At 47.6% G+C, this 20,109-nt stretch overlaps 2 protein-coding genes across 3 annotated transcripts; one reads left to right on the plus strand and one right to left on the minus strand.

Moving 5' to 3' along the window:
• Positions 1-610: 610 nt before the first annotated feature.
• Positions 611-2,354, minus strand: LOC119961404 (gastrula zinc finger protein XlCGF7.1-like). Its single transcript, XM_038788793.1, has one exon. It carries the CDS (start codon positions 2,195-2,197, stop codon positions 1,355-1,357), a length of 843 nt encoding a protein of 280 aa, XP_038644721.1. The 5' UTR covers positions 2,198-2,354; the 3' UTR covers positions 611-1,354.
• Positions 2,355-10,978: 8,624 nt separating this feature from the next.
• LOC119961405 (zinc finger protein 239-like) lies at positions 10,979-18,032 on the plus strand. 2 transcript variants are annotated; one of them, XM_038788794.1, is made up of 2 exons: positions 10,979-11,058; positions 16,983-18,032. In XM_038788794.1, the coding sequence occupies exon 2, from the start codon at positions 17,303-17,305 to the stop codon at positions 17,843-17,845; it is 543 nt and encodes a 180-aa protein (XP_038644722.1). In that variant the 5' UTR covers positions 10,979-11,058; positions 16,983-17,302; the 3' UTR covers positions 17,846-18,032. The 2 variants fall into 2 exon arrangements, with proteins under 2 accessions (XP_038644722.1, XP_038644723.1); XM_038788795.1 differs by lacking the exon at positions 10,979-11,058 and adding an exon at positions 11,808-11,932.
• Positions 18,033-20,109: the final 2,077 nt, after the last annotated feature.

The raw sequence follows: 20,109 nt of genomic DNA on the forward strand, positions 1-20,109 counted from the left end.
TCCCGATCACTGAACCGGTGGAACCTCACCAGCACCGCACGCGGGGATTCATCCTCCTTAGGCCTCCTGGCCAGTACCCTGTGTGCTTCCTCCAGCTCCAAGGGCAGATAGAAAGACCCGGCCCCCACTAGCGAGTTCAGCATTGTAGCCACGTAGGTTGTCAGGTCTGACCCCTCCAGCCCCTCCGCAAGGCCCAAGATCCGCAGGTTTTTCCGCCTCATGCGGTGATCAAGCTCCTCGAAGCGTTCCTGCCACTTCTTGTGGAGTGCCTCGTGCCCCTCCACCTTACTCACGAGCACCACGGCCTCCTCCTCTCGTTCAGTGGCCTGCGTCTGCAACTCCTTGATGGCAGCACCCTGGGTCGTCTGAATCTCCGACAGCCTTCTGTTCGTTTCCTGCAGAGAGCTCAGTACCTCAGCCTTGAAGTCTGGAAAGCAGAGCAGGAGAGCAGCTTGTTGCTCCTGGGCCCACTACTTCCACTCCTCTGGAGCTCCGCCGGCCGCCATCTTGGATTCCTTCCCCCGTTTTTTCTGGGGAGCTGCTGCCGTTTTTCCCCCTTTCCACTCCGAGTTCGAGTCATGGACTGCAGGGAAAGTCGATCAGCACACCTTCTCCCACCGGGAGATGTCGAAAAATTTGCATTTTGGGCTCTAAAAAGAGCCGAAAAGTCCGTTTAAAATGGGAGCTTCCAAATGTGCGGCCTCCTACGTCATCGCCGCCACCGGAAGTCCATTGTGAGTCACTCTCAACGTGCAGGTTAGACTACTCTGAATCTCACTCCGCTGCCATACAATGCCGCCTTCTCCCCGCGAAAGGCCACCCGCCTTATCTGCAGCTCCGTCATCAGGTCTTGTTATGTTCATATGCCAGCGTCTTCCCACACCTCGCCTCTGCTTTGCCCAGCTCAAAACCCTCTCCTTCATGTGGTCGCTGTGGAAGCAGAATACCGGCCCTTGGTGGCTCATTCGCTTTAGGCTTCGGCCTGAGCGACCGATGTGCCCTGCCCAACTCGTAGCGGGAGGCATCTTCCCCCTCCCTCATCAACTCCTCAAACATCCTCACAAAGTACTCAGCCGGCCTCAGGCCCTCCACCCCCTTGGGCAGGCCCACAATTCTCAAATTTAGCTTTCTCGGCCTGCTCTCCAGGTCCTGCGTCTTGGCTCTGGGCCCTTTGTTCACCTCCGCCACCCTCCGCAGCTCCTCACCCATCGAGGTGAACACTGTGTTTAGTGCAATTCATGTCCACTCTATTAATCCCTTTAACTGGGCTGGGGTTGAACATCAATAGGAAATAAATCAGAACTGTCAGAATGAACATGGTCCATTCTTGGGTGTAGGAATCCAATCCCTGTAATCACATGTGAACTCTCTGGTGTTTCAGACGAGCGGATGGCTGAGTGAATCCTCTGCCACACACGGGGCAGGTGAACGGCTTCTCCCCAGAATGGATTCGCTGGTGGTTCATCAAATCCCTTCTGCTTTTAAAGCTCTTCTCAGAGTCAGAACATTGAAAAGGTCTCTCATCATTGTGAACAAGTTTATGTGCCTGAAGCTGTGATTTTGTAGCGAATCCCTTCCCACACTGAGTGCAGGTAAAGGGTTTCTCCCCAGTGTGAACTCGCTGGTGATTCCTAAGATTCGATGGACGAGTGAAACTCTTCCCACACTCAGTGCAGGTGAATGCTTTCTCTTCAGTGTGAACTTGCTGGTGACTAAGAAGCAATGTTGATCTAATAAATCCCTTTCCACACACGGAGCAGACAAATGGTCTCTCACCAGTGTGGACACGCTTGTGATCAGTGAGGTGGGAAGAACAAGTGAATCTCTGCCCGCACTCAGAGCAGTGGAATGGTCTCTCCCCAGTGTGAACCCGTAGATGTTCAGTGAGGTTGGATGAACACCGGAAGCTCTTCCCACACTGAGAGCAAGCGTAGGGTTTCTCTCCAGTGTGAACTCGCTGATGTGTCATCAGACTGGACTCCCAGGTGAATTCCTTTCCACAGGTGGAGCAGGTGAACAGCTTCTCTCTCGTGTGAACACGTTGATGATTAATTAGACCCCCAGCATTCTTATAGCTCTTCCCACAGTCGGAGCAGTTGAAAGTCCTCTCCCTGGTGTGACTACGTCGATGAATTTCCAGCCCTGATGGGGATCTGAATCCCTTCCCACAGTCCCCACATTTCCACGGTTTCCCCATGATGCCGGCGTCCTTGTGCTACCAAGGCAGTGACGTAGGGGTATTGTCACTGGACTAATAATCTAGAGACCCAGGGTAATGGTCTGGGGACCCAGGTTCGAATCCCACCGCGGCAAATGGTGAAATTTGAATTCCATAAGGATATGGAATTCAAATTCTAATGATGACCATCAAATCATTATCATTGGTTGTAAAAACCCATCTGGGTCACTGAGGTCCTTCAGTTCTGGCCTACATATGACTCCAGATCCATAGCAATGTGGTTGATTCTTAAATTCCCTCAGGGATGGGCAATAAATGCTTTGACAACTCGCGATGCCCACATCCAATGAACAATAAAAAACAGGCTGGATAATCAGTTGAAGCCTCCTCTACACACAGAACACATGTACGGTCTCTCCTTACTATAAACGGTGCAATGTTTTTTCAGGCTGTGTAACTGTTAAAGCTCTTTCCACAGTCAGTTCACTGAAACACTCTCACTCGGGTGTGTGCTTGTCCAGTCACAATGATGTTTCAGATCCTTTCCCACAGGCAGAACAGACAAACATTTCTCCTTCCACATTCAAAGGCTGATGATAGTCAGACCATGATGAATGTGTCAAATTCTCTCCTTCCAATCCACTGTAAAAGGAGTTGACAATGTCAGTATCACTTTCATTCCAGGATAGAAATTCAGAGCAAATAATTCTAATTTCTGTGGAATATTCTTTCATCTCTTGTTTCCCCAAATATCATCACAGATCATCATAGAATTTACAGTGCAGAAGAAGGCCATTAGACCCAACGACTCTGCACCGGCCGCTGGAAAGTACACCCCATCCTATTCCCGTAACCACACCTAACATTTTTTTCGATACCAAGGGCTCTTTGTCATGGCCAATGCACCTAACCTGCACAACTCTGGACTGACAAAGGGAGAATGTGCAGACTCCACACAGACAGTGACCAAGCCTGGAATCGAACCTGGGACATTGAAGCTGTAAAGTAACTGTGCTAACCACTGTTGTACCGTGCCACCCAATCAAAGTAAAGGAAAGCAAAATCCCAACAAAAACAAAGGAAAGCAAGGGGATGGTGGTTTACAATACTGCCTCATGGCGCTGAGGACCCAGGATCAATCCGGCCCCAGGTCACTGTCCATGTGGAGTTTGTACATATTCCCCGTGTCTGTGTGGGGCTCACCCCACAACCCAAAAAAGATGTGGAGGGTAGGTGGATTGGGTGCAATAAATTTCCCCTTAATTGGAAAAAAAGAATTGGGAACTCTCAATTTGGAAAAAATACCAAAGGAAAGTTTTTTAACTAAACCAGAATGTTTCTTTCAGGGTCTCAGAAACACTCTGCACCCGGAGGTACCAACAGTTGTGGAAGGTATCAAGCGTACTGGTGAACACCTCATGGTCCCACTCCAGGGCCTCCTGAACATGGACAAAACCACAGAAGAGAGGCCAGCAGCCAGAGGAATCCCTACATTCTCCCCCATAGGACTCACCTATCTGGATCTACAAATTGGTGTTTTAAACAGATCAGGAGCAGACCCTCCGCTCCGAGCAGTAAAGCTGACCTTCTCAAGGAGTATCCTGCCTCAGCCCACACCCCCACCCTATCCCCATAACCCCACATGGGGCAGGTTTGGCACAGGGCTAAATTGTTGGCTTTTAAAGGAGACCAAGGCAGGCCAGCAGCACAGTTCAATTCCCGTACCAGCCTCCCCGAACAGGTGCGACCAGATGTGGCGACCAGGGGCTTTTCACAGTAACTTAATTTGAAGCCTACTTGTGACAATAAGTGATTTCCATTTTTTTTTCACCTAACCTGCAGATATTTGGGTTGTGGGAGGACAACAGAGCACCGGAAGAAATCCACGCAGACACAGGGAGAATGTGCAAACTTCACAATGACAGCCACCCAACCAATGAATCGATTCCGGGTCTCTGTGAGGCAGCAGTGCCAACCACAGTGCCGCTAATTAACAATTTTAAACTAATCTGAAAATATGTATTCCGGGCACTAGGACCCCGTTGGAAAAGAGACCCAAAAGTCCTGCCCATTCTCTCTTACGTCACCCTGCCGCCAGCGCATGCGCTCTTCGCCTCGTTGAACCAACATGGCGGCCTTTCACCCGGGTCTGATCCCAGGAACAGGATCCAAAGCCACAAACTCGTGACCGCAGGGTCTTATTTAGGGTTCGCGGACTTCACTCGGGAGCTGAGAAACTCTCCCCGTCCAGAGCTGGCTCCATCACTCCCCCTGGGATTCCATATCCTTACCAGTTCATTGAAGCCCATTTGAACCACCTCTTCTCGGTTCCCTGCGACACGGAACAGAGGAGCCACCCAGAGTGCCCCGCGGCCGGCTGACCCTGGAGCATGCGCACTCAGCGCCTACGAAATGATCCAGTTGGATAGAGTGGTTTCTGGGCCGCGGTGCATTGTGGGAACTATAGTCAGCATTCATTAACTACAGTATTAAAGTATTTTTATTTAATTTTAATTTTAAAAAAAAATAATCTTTACTGTCACAAGTATGCTTATATTAACACAACAATGAAGTTACTATGAAAAGCCCCTAGTTTCCACATTCCGACGCCTGTTCGGGTGCACAGAGGGAGAATTCAGAATGTCCAATTCACCAACAAGCATGTCTTTCGGGACTTGTGGGAGGAAATTAGAGCACCCGAAGAAACCCACGCAGACACGGGAAGAATGTGCAGAGTCTGCACAGACAGTGATCCAAGCTGGAAATTGAACCCGGTAACCTGGCGCTGTGAAGCATCAGTGCTAATGACTGTGCGGCCGTTCATCAGGCTGTAGGTGATGTTTTTAGCCTTGACAAGTCCATGGGCCAAGTATTTATTCAATGTGAAAGGTTGCAGTCCCTGCATAGTTACCTGAAGGCACTGCACCTCAATATTTGGTTAATTTTGGTCCCGAAAGACGTGCTGTTAGGTAATTTGGACATTCTGAATTCTCCCTCTGTGTACCTGAACTAGTGTGGTGAGTTGGGGTTTTTCCACAGTAACTTCATTGCAATGTTAATGTGAGCCTACTTGCGACAATAAAGATTAGATTGACGAGGCGGGCAGGGGGGTCTTGTGCAGCAGTGTGGTTGCCTCTGAGCCAGAATCTCGGGATTCGAGTCCTACCCCAGGACTTGATGGCCAAGGAAAGTGTGTTCAAACAGGTTGAGTGTGTCAACCTACAAATGCTTCCAAATGCACCAATGCCTGACGGTAAGAGTGGGAGAGAGTCCTGGTCAGCCACGTGTTGCGTGGGAGCCTCTCAAGTTAAAAACCCCTGGTAACGGACGAGCGACCAGGAATTACTTGCTATGGAAACAGATGAACGTCTACCTTAGTTAACCACGAGTGGCAGAAGAAATAAATTGATGTTTTTGTCAGGTGCTAGGACCCGGGTGGGAACAGGCACTGAAGCCCTGCCCACCATATTTTACATGTACAAAACTAGACGCAAACACTCTCCCTATTAAATCAGCAGTTAACCTTTGGCTTTTTGGGGGATAAAGACTGGAGCTGCAAATGAGGGACCCGCAAGTTCAGATTCAGGGTTTGTGGCATTCACCAGGTGTTTGGAAACCCTCCACATCCACCCACCGGCTCCATCGCTCCCTCTGCATTCCACATCTTCACCAGTTTGGCGATATGACAGACAAGAGACTTACCATCGCTATCACTGCGCATGCTCCGGACACCGGGCGGTACTGCGCTTGCGCACTGCTCTCCTGTGGTGAGAATAGAGGACAATCTCCACCGCGGGGGATACTGGGTATAAACACTGTCATTGAAAGTTAAAAACAGTGAATTGTTTTGCTATCATGTGGCGAATGGGTGCGCTGAGGCAGGAATCAATAAAATTAAGAACCAAATTATACAGATACCCAAGTAAACCTTTCCTTCTGGTAATTTGGACATTCTGAATTCTTCCTCCGTGTACCCAAACAGGTGCCGGAGTGTGGCGACGCAGGGGATTTTCACAGTTACTTCATTGAAGTGTAATGTAAGCTTACTTGTGACAATAATAAATATTATTATTATTATTGTGCATAAGCCAGTGGTTCTTTCTATCCAGGGGTCTTTTAATGCTCCTGAGTCAGGAATCTGACCTGAACTTGATTGTGTAATAATTATTATTATTGTCACAAGTAGGCTATGAGAGGTCTCTGAAATGCAGGACAGATTAAACGGTGAAAGGGATGCAAGGCAGAATGAGATGGTAATCGGAAATATAGAAAGATTTCTAACCCTGATGGTGGCCATTCTGCAGGGTGGACGATTCAGTGAATCGAGAATGGTGAGAGTGTGGTGCTAATAATACCAGGGTTGCAGGGTTGATCCCCGTGCTGGCTGTCCAAGTTCCCCTGTGTGCACGTTTGCTGCATTCTGTTATGATTCTTGGATTTGGATTTATTGTCACGTGTACCGAGGTACAGTGAAAAGTACTGTTCTGTGTATAGTCCAGGCAGATCGTTCCATACCTGAAAACATAATACATACTGTGGATTACCTCCAGAGTTGGCAATTCTAATGTACTCCTGACGGCTCTGCCATATTCTCCCATCTATAAAATTGAAGTCATTCAAAATTCTGTTGCCCCATGTCTTAACTTGCACACTATTTACACAACCCACCTTCCTCCGCTAATTGTGGCCCCTCTTGCCCTCCATTTCAATTCTGCACCATTGGTGGCCCTGCTCCTTCAGTTGCCTCAACACTAAGCTCTGGACTACGTTCTACCCACTCCCACACCCTGTCAGCCTGCTGAGATTTAAACCGGTGTCCCCAGATCATTCACCTGAGCCTCTGGATAACCCGTCCAGATGACATGACCACTACACCATATTCTCTCCTCAACTTGGGGTGAGAAAAGGGCGGCACGGTGGCGTAGTGGTTAGTACTGCTGCCTCACAGTGCCGGGGACCCGGGTTCAATCCCGGCCCCGGGTCACTGTCCATTTGGAGTTTGCACACTCTCCCGGTGTCTGTGTGGGTCTCACCCCCACAAACCAAAAGATGTGCAGGGTAGGTGGATTGGCCATGCTAAATTGCCCCTTAAGTGGAAAAGTTTATAAAAATGAAATATATTTGGGGTGAGAAAGCAGATGAGCAGCAGAGTTTTGGATGATTTCAGGTTTCCAGGTGCTGGGAAGCAGAGTTAATGTGAGAGGCAAGTCAGGAATGCATTGAATACATTAATGTGGGTATGAATGAGGATTTCAGCAGCAGACAAGCTGTGGTAGGCTAGAGACAGGTAACGTTACAGAGGTGGAATTACTTGGTGTTTGTGATAGTGTGGATATGTGATCAGAAACTCGTCTTGGATTTAAATCTGACACGGAGATTGTGAAGAGTGTGGTTCAACCTCAGACAATTCCCAGGGAGAGGGATGGACTCGGGAGTTAGGGAGTGGGATTTGAGGTGGTGGTGGCTTAGGTCTTCCCAATGTTTAATTGGAGGAAATTTCTGTTCATCCAGTGGATGTGGGATAAGCAGTTTGATAATTTAGTAACAGTGGAGGAATGGAGAGGGATGGGGGTGAGGTAGAGCTGGGTGTTATCAGTGTACATATAAAAACTAATAGTGTTTTTGGACTGCGGGATAGTGGATAGCACTGATGCCTCATAGCACCAGGGACCCGGGTTTGAATCAGGCCTTGGATGACTGTCAGTATGGAGTTTGTGCATTCTCCCCAAATCTTTATGGGGTTCCACCGGGTGCTCCCACAGTCCAAAGATGTGCAGGTTAGGTGGTGTTATGGAGATAGGGTATGGTAGTGAGCCTAGCTAGGGCGCTCTTTCAGATGTACAGTGCTAACCCGATGGGCCGAATGGGCTCCTTCCACGCTGTAGGGATTCTATGGATTCTAGTGCCATCATGTCGATGAGAAATAGGAGGGGCCTAGGATAGATCCTTGGGGAACTCATGTTGGAGAGGAAAGGGAGGTTGGAGATGGGGTGGCCATTTGCAAACAAGTTGGGCGTCAAGGGTTGTTTTCTCGGGAAGGGTGAGGGTGGTGTATTTGAAAGTGAGAGGGGCAAAACCAGAAGAGAGAGAGAGAACTGTTAACAATATCAGTTAATGTGGGGAAGTTGGATGGTCAGCGGTTTAGTGAGAATAGGGTCAATGGAGCAGGAGTCAGGTCTCATAAACAAGATGAGATTGAACAGAACATGACAGGAGATCGGAGAGAAACCGGAGATAGATCCGAGTTCACACTCAGACAAGGGGGAGTTTTAGACACAGTTTGGCCTGGCGGAGCAAGTGGAAAGGAGGGAAGCAGCAGAGGCAACTGACCAGATTGTCCACTCACTGTAATTACTTATGAATTCGTTGGTGTCTCATCAGGTTGGATGACTGTGTGAATCCCTTCCCACACTTGGGGCAGGTGTATGGCCTCTCCCTGGTGTGAACTCGCTGATGTGTCAGCAGGCTGGATGACTGAGTGAATGTCTTCCCACACTGGGAGCAGGTGAACGGTCTCTCCCCAGTGTGAGTTCGCTGGTGTACAGTGAGGTCAGATGATGTCTTGAACCCAGTTCCGCAGTAGGAGCACCTGAACGGTTTCTCATCAGTGTGAATATGTTGATGGCGCATAAGTTCTCCGGAACTTTTGAAGCACTTCTCACAGTCTGGGCATTGAAAACATCTCTCATCACTGTGAACACGTTGATGGTGGAGCAGTTCCCGGGAACTTTTGTAGCACTTCCCACAGTCTTGGCATTTAAATGGTCTCTTCTCATTGTGAACACTCTGGTGATTTAGTAGAGTGGACAACTGAGTGAATCCCTTTCCACACTCAGAGCAAGTGTAAGGTCTCTCCCCAGTGTGAACCCGTTGGTGTGTCCGCAGGTTTGATGACCTACTGAACCCACTGCCACACACGGAGCAGGTGAACGGCCTCTCCCCACTGTGAGTGCGCTGGTGTTCACGGAGTTGAGATGACTGCTTGAACCCAGTCCCACAGTGAGAGCAGCTGAACGGTCGCTCGTTGGTGTGAACACGGTGATGGAGTATCAGGTCCCGGGAACTTTTATAGCACTTCCCGCAGTCTGGACATTTAAATGGTCTCTCGTCCGTGTGAACCCGCTGGTGCATCATCAAGTCAGATGACCGAGTGAATCCCTTCCCACACTCCCGGCAGATGAATGGTCTCTTCCCAGTGTGAACTAGCTGGTGTCTCAGCAGGTTGGATGACTGAGCGAATCCCTTCCCACACACGGAGCAGTTGAATGGTTTCTCCCCGGTGTGCACTCGCTGGTGTTGCAGCAGGCTGGATGATCGAGAGAATCCCTTCCCACAATCAGAGCAAGTGAATGACGTCTCCCCAGAGTATCTGGAATGATGAATTTCCAGTTGAGATGTGGATCTGAATCCCTCCTCACATTCCCATGGTTTCTCCTCACTGTGAATGGGGCTTTTTCCTTTCATGGTCAAAATTCACAGATATTCAGGTTGCAACAAATCAGATCCTGATGTAACGTTTGGTTCGAGTTTTCTGACTCCAAATCTTCCCCTTGTAACACACTGTCAAAATGATTGAAAACAAAAAAAAAGAGTGAGAGAGAACCCACAAAAACACAAAGGCAGATTGTAAAATTGACCTAAATAAATCTGGTCATTTGTGGGGCCAGCACTGGGTAAAAGTGACCATGAAAACTGCTGGATTGTCATAAAAAGCAACTGCTTCACTAATGTCCTTCAGGAAAGGCAACTTACCACCTGGCCTTAACCCACCTTTGCAAGAACACAATAGGACCAGAAGGAAACCAATCGGCCTGTCAAACTTGCTCTGCCATTGAACACAATTATGGCTGATCTTGGTCTTCCATTCCCCTTTCCTACCAGCTCCCCAATCTCCTTCACTTCCTGAGAGACCAAAAATCTCACCATCGTAACCGTAAATATATTCAATGGTGGAGTATCCACAATCCTTTGTGCTAGGGAATTCCATGTGACAAGAAAGACAGAGAGAGAAAAAAGGAGAGTGAGTCGTGGTGCAGAGACAGAAATTATGAGGGAAAGGGAGAGAGTGAAGGGAGTGGGAATGACAGGAGCAATGGAGAGGCATTTTCTCAACCTAAATCGGAATCACAATTTGACAGAATCTCCAAAACCCTTAACCATCTCCTCGACAAACTCCATCCCTGTCTGTCCCTGCCAAATGTCTGAGGCTGAAGCAAACTGTTCACAATGGTGAAATATTTCACCCCTAGATGAGCTCCCAAACACATATCCACATCACGAGACACATACACATATGTCCCATATGTGCCATATGTGCCCAAACACATATCCCCATCACAAGAGGGGCTGTTTAGCACACAGCTAACAGGCCAGCAGCACGGTTCGATTCCTGTAACAGCCTCCCCAAACAGGCGCCGGAATGTGGCTTTTCACAGTAACTTCATTTGAAGCCTACTTGTGACAATACGTGATTTTCATTTTTCATTTCATCACCCCCAAGATCACCTATTTTGTAACGTTTCTCTGAAAAGTCTCAATGTTTTATTCTGGTCCAGGCACAATATAAATACGAATTATTGTCACACCTCTGGATACGTATCATTGTTATGCCCCATAAATAACAATCTGTAACTCAGAGTGAAAACGTTTGATGGACAGTCTGAGATGAAGAAACATTTGTAAAAATGTTGCCCCCAACAATGATGGCGACTGAGCCTGCGCTCTGCTCCAATAGATATGTTAGGCGCGCGTGCGCACTGCAGCGAGCACGCAATTAAAAGGGTGTCTGCGCATGCGCATGAACGCCAGTGCGAAACAAAGATGGCGGTCGCTTCGTTCTGTGAGAAAGCTGCAGCCTCCGCTCAGGTCACCGGGTCCCGGTAAGTTATTTTTCCGGGTTTCCTGTTTCTATCATATGTTTACGAAGAGTGCCTAACGACCGGGCTGATCCCACTGACCTGCCATTCTCACCTTTACGGATTGTGAATCGGAGAAAGAACCTTCTTCACGTCGCCATTAATCACACTGCGCATGCTTCACTCAGCCCAGTCCCGGCTCCTCCCATTCACTGCGATTCCTTGGAGGACCAGCTGCTCCCACTCGGGCCTCCGGTCCCGCCCCTCTGCTTCGGTTGGTCCGGAGATGCCGTCAATCATTCCCCGGGCATTGTGAGGTATCAGGTGAGAGGGCGAACAGAGTCAGCATAGTTCTGTGAAGGGTAAATCGTGTTTGAATCATTTTTTATTTTACATAGAATTTACAGTGCAGAAGGAGGCCATTCGGCCCATCGAGTCTGCACTGGCTCTTGGAAAGAGCACCCTACCCCCTATCCAAGGTCAACATCTCCACCCTATCCCCATTACCCAGTAACCCCACCCAACACTAAGAGAAATTTTGGACACTAAGGGCAATTTATCATGGCCAATCCACCTAACCCGCACATCTTTGGACTGTGGGAGGAAACCGGAGCGCCCGGAGGAAACCCACGCACACACGGGGAGGATGTGCAGACTCCGCACAGACAGTGACCCAAGCCAGAATCAAACCTGGGACCGTGGAGGTGTGAAGCGATTGTGCTATCCACAAGGCTACCGTGCTGCCCTGCTATCCACAAGGCTACCGTGCTGCCCTTTGCTGAACTTTGCTGAAGTTCTTCGAAGATGTAACAAGCCAAATGGATAATGGGGTACTGTAGATGTATCTGGACTTCCAGAATACATTTGATGAGGTGCTGTACAAAAGGTAATAAACAAGGTAAGATCCCATGGGGTTGACAGTTAATGTAATATATAATATTTTTTAGTGTCACAAGTAGGCTTACATGAACTTACATAATTGGGCAGCAGGTAGCACAAGTGGATAGCACGGTGGCTTCACAGCTCCAGGATCGATTCCCAGCTTGGGTCACTGTCTGTGTGAAGTCTGCACGTTCTCCCCATGTCTGCGTGGGTTTCCTCTGTGTGCTCCGGTTTCCTCCCACAGTCCAAAGACATGCAGATAAGGTGGATTGGCCATGCTAAATTGCCCTTAGTGCCCGAAATAGGTTAGGAGGGGTTATTGGGTTACGGGGACAGGGTGGAAGGCACCCACTACCCTCTGTGTAAAAAAAAAAAACTTGCCTTGCACATCTCCTCTAAACCTATGCCCCCTAGTAATTGACCCCTCTACCCTGGGGAAATGCCCCTCATAATTTTGTAGACCTCTTAATCAGGTCGCCACTCGGCCTTCTTTGTTCCAGTGAGAACAAACCAAGTTTATTCAACCTCTCCTCCTAGCTAATGCCCTCCATACCAGACAGCATCCTGGTAAATCTTTTCTGCACCCTCTCTAAAGCCTCCACATCCTTCTGGTAGTGTGGCAACCAGAATTGAAACTACAAGTGTGGCCTAACTAAGATTCTATACAGCTGCAACATGACTTGCCAATCTTTCTACTCAATGCCCCGGCCAATGAAGGCAAGCATGCCGTATGCCTTCTTGACTACCTTCTCCACCTGTGTTGCCCCTTTCAGTGACCTGTGGACCTATACACCTAGATCTCTCTGTTTGTAGGTAAAAAATTCCAGTATCTGTGTTACTGGAGAAGCACTGAGATAGAATATAGAACAGGCCCTTCGGCCCTCGATGTTGTGCCGAGCCTTGTCCAAGATCAAGATCTTGAAAACCAAGATCAAGCTATCCCACTCCCTGTCATTCTGGTGTGATCCACGTGTCTATCCAATAACCGCTTCAAAGTTCCTAAAGTGTCCAACTCCACTATCACAGCAGGCAGTCCATTCCACACCCTGACCACTCTGAGTAAAGAACCTACCTTGGACGTCCCTCCAATATCTCCCACCGTGAACCTTGTAGTTATGCCCTCTTGTAACAGCTACATCTACCTGAGGAAATAGTCTCGGAACGTCCACTCTATCCCCCTCATCATGTTATAAACCTCTATTAAGTCGCCTCTCATCCTCCTCCGCTCCAAAGAGAAAAGCCCTAGCTCCCTCAACCTTTCCTCATAAGACCGATCCTCCAAACCAGGCAGCATCCTGGTAAATCTCCTTTGCACCCTTTCCAATGCTTCCACATCCTTCCTATAATGAGGTGACCAGAACTGCACACACTACTCCAAATGTGGCCTCACCAGGGTCATGTACAGTTGCAGTATCACCCCACGGCTCTTAAACTCAAGCCCCCTGTTAATAAATGCTAACACATTCTTCTTTGCGGCTCTATCCACTTGAGTGGCAACCTTCAGAGATCTGTGGACATGAACCCCAAGATCTCTCTGTTCCCCCACATTCCTCAGAACCCTGCCGTTGACCTGTAATCCGCATTCAAATGTTTCCGAACAAAATGAATCACCTCGCGCTTATCAGGGTTAAACACCCATCTGACATTTTTCGGCCCAGCTCTGCATCCTATCAATGTCTCTTTGCAGCGTATAACAACCCTCCACCTTATCCACTGCTCCACCATCTTGGTGTCATCAGCAAACTTACTGACCCACCCTTCAGCCTCCTCCTCCAAGTCATTGATAACAATCACAAATAGCAGAGGACCCAGCACTGATCCCTGTGGTACACCGCTGGTAACTGGTCTCCAGTCTGAAAATTTTCCATCCACCACCACCCTCTGTCTTCTGTGTGATAGCCAGGTACTGATCCAATTGGCCAAGTTTCCCCCTATCCCACACCTCCTTACTTTCTTCATGAGCTGACCATGGGGAACCTTATCAAACGCCTTACTAAAATCCATGTATACAACCTCAACTGATCTACACACTTAGTTACCTCCTCAAAGAATTCAATCGAATTTGTGATGCAAGACATACCCTTCACAAATCTGTGTTGACTATCCCGGATTAAGCTGCATCTTTCCAAATGGTCATAAATCCTATCCTTTAGGACCTTTTCCATTAATTTTCCGACCATCGAAGTAAGACTAACCGGCCTATAATTACAAGGTCATTCCTACTTCCTTTCTTGAACAGAGGAACAACATTCGCCACTCTCCAGTACTCTGGCACTATCCCCGTGGACAGTGAGGACCCAAAGATCAAAGCCAAAGGCTCTGCAATCTCATCTCTTGCCTCCCAAAGAATCCTTGGATATATCCCATCTGGTCCAGGGGACTTGTCAACCTTAAGGTTTTTCAAAATTGCTAAGACATCTTTCCTCAGAACATCTAGCTCCTCCAGCCTACCCGCCTGTATCACACTCTCATCCTCAAAAACATGTCCCCACTCCTTGGTGAACACTGAAGAAAAGTATTCATTCAACGCCTCTCCTATCTCTTTTGACTCCATGCACAATATCCCACTACTGTCTGTGACCAGCCCTAACCTCACCCTGCTCATTTTTAAATTTCTCACATAAGAGATCATTGATCCAACCCGCCAAGGACTTCTCATGCCCTCTCCCAGCTCTCCAAAGCCCTTTTTTTTTAGCTCATTCCTTGCTACCTTGTAACCCTCAAGCGATTCAACTGAACCTGGTTTTCTCATCCTTATGCTTCCTTTTTCCTCTTGACAAGACATTCAACCTCTTTTGTGAACCATGGGTCCCTCACACGGCCATTTCCTCCCTGCCTGACAGGGACATACCTATCAAGGACACGCAGTATTTGTTCCTTCAACAAGCTCCACTTTTCATTCGTGCCTTTCCCTGACAGTTTCTGTTCCCATCTTATGCTCCCTAATTCTTGCCTAATTGCATCATAATTACCCCTCCCCCAATTATAAACCTTGCCCTGCCGTATGGCCCTATCCCTCTCCATTGCAATAGTGAAAGACACCGAATTGTGGTCACTTATCTTCAAAGTGCTCTCCCACAAACAAATCTAACACTTGGCCTGGTTCATTACCCAGTACCAAATCCAATGTGGCCCCTCCTCTTGTCGGCCTATCCACATGTTGTGTCAGGAAACCCTGCTTAACACACTGTACAAAAACTGCCCATCTAAACTGTTCGACCTATAGAGATTCCAATCAATATTTGGAAAGTTAAAGTCCCCCATGATAACTACCCTGAGACCTCCACACCTACCCATAATCTATTTTGCAATTTCTTCCTCCACATCTCTATTACTATTTGGGGGCCTATAGAAAACTCCTGACAACGTGACCGCTCCTTTCCTATTTCTAACTTCAGCCCATACTACCTCAGTAGGCAGATCCCCCTCAAACTGCCTTTCTGCAGCCGTTAAACTATCCTTGATTGATTAACAATGCTACTCCTCCACCTCTCTTACCACCTTCCCTACTCTTACTGAAACATCTATACCCCGGAACTTCCAACAATCATTATTGTCCCTGTTCTAACTATGTCTCCATAATGCCCACAACATCGTAGTGCCAGGTACCAATCCACGCTCCCAAGTTCACCTACCTTATTCCGGATGCTCCTTGCATTGGAGTAGACACACTTCAACCCACCTTTCTGTCTGCCGGTACACTCCTGCGCGACCTTGATACCCTCCTCAGTACCTCACTACTCTCAACACTGGCTTCTGGTCTACGGTTTGTTTTCCCATCCCCCTGACAAATTAGTTTAAAGCCCCCCGAAGAGCCGTAGCAAATTTCCCTCCCAGGATATTGGTGTCCCTCTGATATATCTGAGATATATAAAATCCTGGTTAGACACCATCTGGACTGCTGTCATTTAAAAAAAAAAAAATGCTGGAAATCTTCAGCATATCGGGCAGCGTCTGTGGAGAGAAACACAGTTAATGTTTCAGGTCAGCATCATCTTTCATCAGATCAAGAACAGTGTTCCCATTAGGGACAAAGGGGCAATCTGTGTGTGGAGCCAGAGGACATTGGTTGGATGTTGAACGAATGCTTCACATCTGTCTTCACCCAAAGGAATCAGGAGGCAGATATGGAACTCAGACAGAGAGACTGAGGTTCCTGAGCAAATTGACAGAGAGAGGGACATGGTATTGGAGGTGTTGGCAGGCTTAAAGGTGGACGAATCTCCAAGACTGGATGAACTGTGTCCCAGGATGCCGTGAGAGATGAGGGAGGAGATTGCAGGAGCTCTGCCCCAAATTTTTAATTCCTTTCTGGCCACGGAGAGGTGCCAGAGGACTGGAGATCAGCTAATGTGGTCCTACCTTAAGAAAGGTTGTAGAGATAAGCCAGGGAACTACAGACCAGTTAGTCTTGCATCATTGGTAGGGAAAATATTGGAGAAACTTCAGAAGGAGAGAGACTTATCTTCACTTGGAGAGGCAAGATTTGATCAGGAATAGTCAGCGCGGCATTGTGAGAGGAAGGTTATGCCTAACAAATTTGAATAGATTTTTTGAATGTGACCAGCTGTGTAGATGAGGGTCGTGCAGTTGATGCAGTTTGCTGGATTTCAGCAAAGCCTTTGACAAGATCAGACACAGGAGAACACAAGACCTAGGAGCAGGAGTAGGCCATCTGGCCCCTCGAGCCTGCTCCGCCATTCAATGAGATCATGGACACAGCTCCACTTTCCAGCCCGAAAACCATAATCCTTACTTTATAAAGATACTTTATAAAGAAGGAAAAAGCACATGGGATAGAGGTGACATCATCGGATGGATTAAGGATTGGCTTAGCTGTGGGAGACAGAGGGTGATGACAGACGGCTGCTTTAGTGACTGGAAGCCAGTATCCAGCGGCATACCACAGGGATCCAGCAGAGTGAGAATGGAGGGAGAATGTGTGGGATGGAGATTTGCAGCTTTCGGGGAATAAGAGGGAGGAACAAATGTTCCATAGGAACCAGAATTGTTTGTTCTGAGTTTCTATCCTGTACTGTGATGACTTTTTAAAATTGTTTTCACAGGATATTAGATGAGGCGAAATTACAGACACATATCTCAAACGTTACATCTCGGTCTGACAGTCACTCGATTCCCTGGAGCCTGAATATCATCGGCCTTTGAATCTAGAAGGAGAAATGTTTACCGGAACTGTCAGCTAAAGGTTTCAAACATCAGTGTGACTGGCAAAGCACCGAGACCCACACAACACACACCCGAGTGAGAGAGTTCCAGTTAACTGACTGTGGAAAGGTCTTTAATCAGTTGCACAGCCTGAAGAAACATCACAACATTCACTGCTGGGAGAGTCCGTACCCATATTCTGTGTGTGATAAGGGCATCAATGAACCTGGAGAGACACAAGGTGACCCGCACTATGGGGAAACCGTGGAAATGTGGGGACTGTGGGAAGGGATTCAAAGCTCCGTCTGTGCTGGACATTCATCAACGCAGTCACACTGGAGAGAGGCCGTTCACCTGCTCTGACTGTGGGAAGGGGTTCAGTGATTCATCCAACCTGCTGATGCACCAGCGAGTTCACACTGGGGAGAGGCCATACACCTGCTGTGATTGTGGGAAGGGGTTCAGTCGATCATCCAACCTGCAGTCACACCAGCGAGTTCACACTGGTGAGAGGCCATTCACCTGCTCTGAATGTGGGAATGCGTTCACTCTGTTATCCCATTTGCAGACACACCAAAGAGTTCACACTGGGGAGAAGCCTTTCGCCTGCTCCCAGTGTGACAAAGGATTTACTAATTCATCCAATCTACAGAAACACCAGCGGGTTCACACGGGGGAGAGGCCATTCACCTGCTCTCAGTGTGGGAAGGGATTCACACAGTCAGCCAACCTGAAGACACATCAGCGAGTTCACAAGCAATAACAGGGGTTGGATTCTGCTGTTATTGCTGCTGTTAATCACATCCAGGATTGATATGCTCACAATTGGTGATGTGGGAGGGTTTCTTTCGGCTGGACTGGCCGGTCTCCCAACTTTGCTTCCAGTTGGTTGATGTGTTCATTCCTGGCTAATTTGCTGTCAGTCTAGATTCAATAAAATCTGAGATGGATTTGCAGGTATCATATCATTTAATAATAACTAACTTGCAAGGCTGCATCAATCCATAGAGCTATAGGGCACGCATACTGTCTTCTGCAACATCCAGGAGTAATAGAGATCGTATACAGAGAAGCTTCTGCTGATGTATTCAAAATCACAATACAATTCACATATAAGCTTCCCATTGGTCATTCTATACACCTCCTGACCTGGTCCTATATCCTAATTGGTCACTTTGCATTGTAACCCCAGCATCCTTTTCACCATGCGGCTACCCTCCCCCGAGGGTCTCAAACAGGCTTTTGCTAAATCCCTTTGTCCTTTGTCTGTGAGCTCACTACCATCGGACCGGCCCTACTACCATCGGACCGGCCCTATTTATCTATACTATTTTAACTAATAATCCTATTTTTATCATTCATTTATTCATTTCTTCAGATGCTGAGCCGAGAGGAGCACATTTCCACTGAAATGATCCATAAACTGATGATGGACATCTATTTCATCCTGAATAGTGGTGTTTTTTCCTACCAGTTTAGGTGGATCTAACATAAATACATTTGTCTCTGTTGCATTGAGTCTACAGCAGAAGCCCAGGCCAGTCGGCTTAATTGGTCTGTGTCAGTATTAATGCCCCACATGCGTCTCCACCCACCCCTCTACGTCTCCCCCATCAGCATCTCCTAATCTTTTTCCCTCATGTATGTATCTAGCTTTCCTTTCAATGTATTCATGCTGTTCACCTCAACCACTCGCTGTGGTGGTGAGTTCCATATTCTCACCACTCACTGGGTAACAAGGTTTCTCATTAACTCCCTATTGGATTATTGAATCCCCTCATAATCTTAAAGACTTCCATTAGGTCACCCTTCCTTCAGTCTTCTCCTTTCTAGAGAAAAGCAATCCCAGCCTTTCCTGGGGGTTAAATGCTCTCAGTCCGGGTATCATTCTTCAGAATCTTTGCTCCTTCTCCAGTGCCTCTATTTCCTTTTTCTAAATGGAGATAAGCAATGCTGACAGTGCTCCCAGTGTAGTCGAACCATCGTTTTAAACAAGTTGGACATTTCCTCCGTGCTTTCCAATTCTATCCCTCTGGAATGGAACCCTGTATATGGGCCCCACACTTTCGGAAAGACGTGATGTTCTTGGAGAGGAGACTTAAGAGAGTGTACCAGGGATGAGGGTCTTCAGTGAGTTGGAGAGACTGAAGCAGCTGATATTGTTATTTTGAGGTCAGGAGATCAGCGAAGGCCATTCAGCCTATTGATTCCCCGGAGCAAACTAGTCAGTCCCATTACCGCAATCTATCCCTGTAGCCCTGCAAGTTTAGTTCCCTAAATGCCAATTCAGTTTCTGTTTGAAATTTTCGACTGTCTTCATTCCCACCCCAGCTCACAGGCAAGTTCCAGGTCATTTCCATTCGCTGCATCAAAATATTCTCCCACACGCTCCCCCTGCATCTCTTACCCAAAACCTAAAATCTGTGTCCTGCTCGTCCTTGTCCCTTCAGCTAATGGCAACAGCTTTTCTTTATCCACCTTGTCTAAACCTGTTCTAATCTTGTCCACCTCTATCAACTCTCCCCTCAACCTCCTTGATGAATCTCTGTCTCTATTCGGGCACCCTGGATATCCGTTATCCCTTCTCAGTTCCCAAAAATCAGAGGTCAAGTCTGTGTTTTTTGGCAAACTCCACTGGAACTTTATTTTATCAGCTGTAGTGCCCACTGGTAACTTTATTTTCAATACAACAGTTAGAGAGTTCTGACTAGCCCTTTTGCAAGCTAGTCAGATTGATTGTCTTTAGTGAATACCGTGGTTGAGTTTTAAAATACAGATCGTGGTAATTCTTCAAATCATAATACACAGTATAAAATGACTGAGTGATTTAAACAAAAGAAAGATGACAATTTAGCAAAAGCAACAAGGAAATAAGTTTTAGAAAAATATAGATTGAATGGGTTTTTCCATCCTGGGTAAGTTATTCTTAAGGAGATTCCTATCTTAAGGTCTCAGGCTAGCAGGATGGTGCAGTGGTAGCACTGCAGTCTCACGGCACTGAGGTCCCAGGTTTGATCCGGACTCTGG

The sequence above is a fragment of the Scyliorhinus canicula genome, unplaced genomic scaffold (assembly GCF_902713615.1).
Source record: "Scyliorhinus canicula unplaced genomic scaffold, sScyCan1.1, whole genome shotgun sequence".
In the NCBI taxonomy this organism is placed as follows: domain Eukaryota; kingdom Metazoa; phylum Chordata; class Chondrichthyes; order Carcharhiniformes; family Scyliorhinidae; genus Scyliorhinus; species Scyliorhinus canicula.